General features: G+C 32.9%; 1 protein-coding gene across 1 annotated transcript; it reads left to right on the plus strand.

Annotated features, from left to right (window-relative positions):
* Positions 1-365: 365 nt before the first annotated feature.
* On the plus strand, positions 366-6,671 carry LOC139432278 (uncharacterized; the record flags this gene model as incomplete). The annotated part of the gene is made up of 5 exons (XM_071200764.1): positions 366-1,388; positions 1,515-2,325; positions 2,509-2,763; positions 3,105-3,965; positions 6,477-6,671. Coding segments are annotated over exons 1-5 (3,145 nt in total), but the record flags the coding sequence as incomplete, so codon positions are not given.
* Between the last annotated feature and the right edge of the window lie 231 nt (positions 6,672-6,902).

Below are 6,902 nucleotides of genomic sequence, written 5' to 3' on the forward strand. Positions count from 1 at the left end.
CGGCGCCAAAACCAAAAATCAATAACGGTCAAGCTGTTTGAGTTCTGCGAAGATTCAAGGCACATTCACGAAGGTTTCCGAGTATTCTTACGTGAGCCTGCAACAAAATAAAACATAACAATTTCTATTTACCAAGTAAGTCATCCCTTATTTCCTTATTTGTGTACAAGTATCGATAAACATGACGGATAAAGAAACAAAGGCAAACGAATTAAGCGGTTTAATCCGGCGTCGTGCTTCTTTAAAAAATAAATTAACAACATTTGAGAAGTTTATAAAGATAGCGCAAACACAAGAAATCACAGAAAATTACACAATCGAATTATGTTCACGTATCGAGACTTTCACGTCAATAATAAATCAATATGAAATCATTCAAAACAACATCGATGAGTTACACGAGGATTACTTATTATAAATTGTTGTCTGAAGCAAAAGTTCGTCATAAAAGTAGCCAAATATCTGATTCAACTAATATCATTAGTAGCTGTTCACTTGTTTCATTTCAAAAATCAAATAGTATTAAATTACCTCAAATTAAACTTCCACAATTTGGAGGAAAATATGAAGATTGGCTTGAATATAGAGACACATTTGAGTCATTAATACACGCGAATTTGGAGATTGGTGAAATAGAAAAATTTCATTATATCAGAGCATCTTTGCACGACAAAGCTGCCCAAATCATAAATTCAATTGAATTTTCGGCCACTAATTATAACATTGCATGGGATTTGTTGTGCGAAAGGTACAACAACAAACGTCTTTTGGTTCATAATCATTTGAAATCTATATTTGGCATAAACACTATTGCAAAGGAATCTGCTATAGAAATTCGTACATTAATCGACGATATGTCAAAACATATGAGGTCTTTAACTTCATTAGATCAGCCCACTAAGCATTGGGACACACTTATTATACACATTACATCGGCCAAATTGGATCATAAAACAGCTCGAGAATGGGAGGAATGCAAATATCAAAGTGAATTTCCTACTTTAGAAGAGTTCAAACAATTTCTGAAAAGTAAAGCTGAATTATTGGAAACTTTGCAATTAAATCAGCCACAGAAACCAAACGATATTAAAAGGGTCATGTTAGTAACAAAGAATAAATGTTCTGCTTGCCAACAAGAACATCAAATTTATCAATATTCAAAATTCATAGAAATGCCGATCAACAAAAGAATTGAACATATCAAGGAAATGAAATTTTGCAATAATTGTTTAAAACCAGGCTATTTCAACGCCAATTGTAATTATGGTTCATGTAAGAAATGTAATGCACAGCACAACACGTTATTGCATTTTGACAAACCAGCTAAAAATGAATTAGCAACTACATTATCATCAAGAGTACAGTCGTCTGAAAATTTACTATCCACAGTAATATTACAAATAGCCGACAAATGAGGATTTTTTCACAGATGTCGAGCATTATTAGATTCTGGTTCGCAATCAAATTTTATAAGTAACCGGTTAGCACGTAAATTAAAATTGACTAAAACACAGATAAACATCGCAATAAAAGGAATAAACCAAAAGTCAAGTAATATCACTGAACAATGCAAAACAATAATAAGCTCTTGTAATAGTTCATTCAAAGCGGAAATTTCATGTTTAATAGTTAAACAAATATGCGACGCATTGCCAAACAAATTCTTTGATGTTTTAACTATACCAGTACATTTACCTCTAGCTGATCCTACTTTTAATAGACCTGGCGATATAGATTTGTTAATTGGTGCAAATATTTTCTGGAAATCATTATGCGTTGGTCAAGTATCTCTGGGCAAAGGTCAACTCCTATTAAACAAAACCGTTTTTGGCTGGGTGGTGTCGGGAGAGGCAAATTCAGCTTCAGATTCACAAACGATTACATGTAATTTTTCCTACGAGAGGGATATACAACAACAATTACAACAATTTTGGGAATTGGAAAAATTTGAAAATACACGAAAACTTACCAAAGAAGAACAATTTTGCGAACAGCACTACCTTGACACTACGATTCGCAATAAAAATGGACGATTCGTCGTTAAAATTCCATTCAAGGATTCTTTAGACAAACTAGGAAATTCTTACAATATGACATTAAATAGATTTACTAATTTAGAACGTAAATTAAATGGAGATGCTTCTCGTAGAAAAGTATACAACCAATTCATGCTTGAGTACGAAAATTTAGGTCACATGATTAAGATAAACAAACCAGAAGAAGCAGATTATTCCTATTACATGCCACATCATTGCGTTCAAAAAGCAGACAGCTTAACTACTAAACATAGAGTGGTTTTCGATGCATCGGCTAGCACTTCAAGTGGTTATAGCATAAATGATCTTCAAATGATGGGTCCTGTGATTCAGGCAGATTTGTTTTCTATTTTGATTAGATTTCGCCAACATAAGATTGCAGTGACTGCTGACATCTGAAAAATGTATAGGCAGATACTTATTGATCCCAGTCAAAGATCATTACAAAGAGTTTTATGGTGAGATGGTGCAGATAAAGATGTTTCAGTTTACGAATTAAACACCGTTACATATGGAACAGCAACAGCATCTTACTTAGCTATTAGATCTTTATTACAAACGACTCTTAAGAATGAAAACTTACAAGAGGCATCATTGAGAATTAAAAGAGACTTTTATGTCGATGATTTGATAACAGGTTTTGATTCTGTAGAAGAAGCCACAAAGATTTGCGAACAAATAACAAACATTTTAAGATCTTACGGTTTCGAATTGGCAAAATGGAATAGTAATATAACGAAAAGGTTTAGTGATATACATACCTTGGATTCCACGTCAAATATTATTTCTTTGGGAAACGATTAAGTTACGAAAACGCTTGGTCTGTTTTGGGCACATGAAAGGGATAATTTATCTTACAAAATAAAACTTAAGCACTATAAAGACGTAAATAAGAGAACGATATTATCTATCATTGGTCAAATATTCGATCCTCTTGGTCTACTTAGTCCTATTACAGTCAAAGCCAAAATACTCCTTCAGAAATTATGGAAAGCAAAGGTTACTTGGGAAGGATTTTGTGCCACATTAAAGGCTATTGAGAATATTGAAATTCCTAGATTATATTAGGAGAATGCAAACAACAAATTCAAATTCATGGGTTTGCAGATGCTTCCGAAAAAGCATATGGTTGTTGCATTTATTTGAGGTCCGAAAATGGTGATTACGTAAACACTAGATTACTTTGTGCAAAATCAAAAGTTGCACCACTGAAAATAACCACTATTTCTAGATTGGAATTATGTGCATGTTTACATTTAGCGAAAATGTTAACCATTGAGAAGAGGTCACTGACTTTGGATTTACATAAAATTTATCTTTGGACAGATTCAAAAATCGTATTGGCGTGGTTGAATGCAAATGCAAGCACTCTAAAAACATTTGTAGCAAACAGAATAATTGAGATTCAAGCTGTTACAAATTTGGAACAATGGCATCATGTTACATCTAAAGACAATCCAGCTGATTTATTGACGAGAGGATTAAATGGAAACGAACTAAAGGATTTAAAATTATGGTGGAATGGACCGCGTTGGTTATTATTCGATAGTCAAGCATGGCCATTGCAGACGAAAGATAACATTGACAATTTACCAGAATTAAAAGTTCAGTCTCATACCGTTCTTGTAGGCAATGTAGAAGAATTTTTAATATTTCAGAGATTTTCAAACTTACGACCATTACTCAGAGTAATTTCCTATGTGAAACGATTCATATATAATTGTCAAAAAAATGCAGATGATCGCATGAAAAATAATATTTCCATAGAAGAGTTGAATGCAACTATGAATACATTATTGAGAATAGCTCAAGGAGAAATGTTTAGCGACGAGATCGAACAATTGCAAAAACGAGATGAAATCCATATCAAGAGCAATTTGTTGGGATTAAATCCATTCATTGATAATGAACAAATTCTAAGGGTTGGAGGTAGATTGCATTAATCTGATTTCGCATATGAAAAGAAACATCCAGCACTTTTACACAACAAAGTTGATCTTTCAAACTGAACACTTAAACTTGTGTTACGCTGGTCCTCAGTTCCAGTTATATCCAATTGTCAACTTTTTCTTCAAGTTGTATAATATATTTTTCTCTTCACAAAGATCAAAATGTTTTCCGAATATTCCGTAAAGAATAAAGCATAAGTGACAACAAAAATAAAAACATTTCGAACAATGTGGTAGACAAAATCAGTCAACTCACTAAGTTGTTTAAACAATCGTACATATTTAATCAGCGAATTTTGAAATCGGTCATTTACATCATTGCATTCACCGTGCATCGTACTTTCGATCGAGATTTTGATGACTAAAATTGGTCAATTAGTTAAGGAGATAATTAATGTGTTTGATTAATTCGTTTTTTGCGTTTTAATAAAAATCCTTTCATTTGAGATGTAAAACATTAAAATCCGTCAAACCGTTGTTTAGTTATGTGGTTATAGCAAATGTAATCAAAATTAATTTTTTCTTATTGGGGGCTAGACTTCCAGTCGGCAGATTTGCGGGGTCATTTCAATGGCGATACGCAGGTAATTAGTAAATTTTGAGATCGGGCATTTCCGCCTTCTCATTCATTGTGGATAATACTTTCGATCAAGATGTTTGTGGATATATATGTATGTATCCACAATATAAATTAATATTTTAATAAATAATAATACGAACTACATTCACAGGACTGATAAAATCGATTGATTATTTTGAATGATAATAATATTAATAATTTTATATAGTAACGTTCTCCTTTGTTTTGTACATGTCGTGTGCACAGCATGCTACAGCCACTTCCCCTCCTATACAGATTAATAAAAAGAGGAATATGGTGGTTAAAGAAAAAAGAAATCATATTTAAAAATTGAAAGTAACTTTTTTTTGAATTTTTATATTATGAGAATTGATTGCCTCGCTGTGGTGACATATGTAATTTTCTTTTAAAAGAAATGCTGGTTTAAGGTTGTTGATGTTAACAGCTACTTCCTTGTTATTTTTGAAAATTACAAAATATTTCGGAAATGTTTTTATCACTTTAAATGGGCCTAATAATATCTTGGTGTTAAAGAGGGTTGAATCCCATTAATTTTGACAAAAACAAATTTTGAAATGAATAAATCTTTATGAATAAATGGTTTTTGGTTGGAATGAAAAACTGTGTTTACTGGTTTCAAACAAGAGAATGTTTCTCGTAAACTAGATAGCAATGGATCAGATTCCAAAGGGTGTTGAATATTAACAAAAAATTCTCCTGGAAGCCTAAGTGGTTGACCGTATACAAGTTCGGCAGATGAACAACCTAGGTCTTCCTTAAGAGATGATCTGAGGCCTAGGAGAACCAAGGGAAGAACCAAAGTACCCTTAAAATTCACTAAAGAATCACCACTTGAAGTTTGTTGCAGTCATTCAGATACACTCTGTATATACAGGGTGTTCCGGTGACTCGGGGCATAAAATTAACCTCATATACTAGAGCAAAAATGATGACGATTCGTGAAAAAAAATTATTATAAAAGTCTTCAAATGATCAAGATATAGGCCATCAAAGTTCAAAAGTTTTAACACATTTTTCTAAATATTTTCATATATTATACAACAAGACGATCGAAAATACTCGATAATACGAGACGTATTGCCTGAAACACCACGAGACCGAAGGTGGAGTGGTGTTTTTTAAGGCAATACGTCGAGATTCGAGTATTTTCGATTGTCGTGTTGTATATGGCTAGACTATTTCATGAATAAAAAATTACATATTTTTAGAATTTTAATATTTTTTTAATAAATTACATTGATTGTTATGGAAACATGCATGGATGTCTCGAAATTAATTAAATGTCAAACAAGCGATAATACAAAGGTTCGTATTACAGCGATAATACAAAGGTTCGTATTACAGCGATAATACAAAGGTTCGTATTATCGTTCTCCATGGTTACGGCCAAATAACCGCTGAAATACTCGCAATTGACGGAAAACCGCGAATTCTTATTGGCTGTTAACGATATGAATGAAATAGTCAATACTATTTATGGTAGAGCGTTGAAATTTGGTAGAGGGTAAACAAATATCAAGCAAAATCATTGAACCAATTTTGACTTTGATCGGGCGGCGGCAACCATGCTATACAGGCTGTCCCTAAAATTTGTTTGCTCAGAACTTTTTTGTTCGCTCGTAACCCTACATTTATTTTTGTACTTTTTAATAGAAAATTTATTTTAGAAACAATTATCACTCTTTGAAAATTTTGATAACATTGACCGTTTTCGAGTTATACGCGAAAATATTAAGCTTCGATTTCAATGGTAACACTAAAAAACAAAAATCTTCGAAAAAGTCAAGGTTGGCCATGGCAATTAAAAAAACAAATTGAGCTGTCAACTTGCTTATGTCGTTTAAACACAAATGATAGTTTTTTGTTAGTTAAGTTTTTATTAATTTTAAGTGTTCAAAATGGAGAGTTACACATTTAGTGAACAAACTGACATGATTTTGACATTAGGGGAATGTCATGGAAACGCCGTAGCAGCCACTAACCGTTATCGGGAGAAATTTCCAAATCGCAGAGCGCCCAATCGAAAAACATTTTTAAGGACTGAAACCCGTTTAAGGGAAAATGGGACGTTTAAGCCGAAATTTAGTAAGTAACAGTAACGTAAGATCAGTCCGAACACCCGAACTAGAAGAAGATATTCTACACTACGTAGAAGAAAATACTACAGCTAGTACTTTGGATATGGCGAGGCACTTTTAAACTTCAAAAACAACTGTCTGGAGTGTTCTTCACTAGCCATAACTTTATCCATTTCATTGTTACAAAGTTCAGGAAGTTCGACTGGCTGATTACCCACTGCGACTGCAAAATAATTAA

The sequence above is a fragment of the Onthophagus taurus genome, unplaced genomic scaffold (genome assembly GCF_036711975.1).
Source record: "Onthophagus taurus isolate NC unplaced genomic scaffold, IU_Otau_3.0 ScKx7SY_13, whole genome shotgun sequence".
Lineage (NCBI taxonomy): Eukaryota > Metazoa > Arthropoda > Insecta > Coleoptera > Scarabaeidae > Onthophagus > Onthophagus taurus.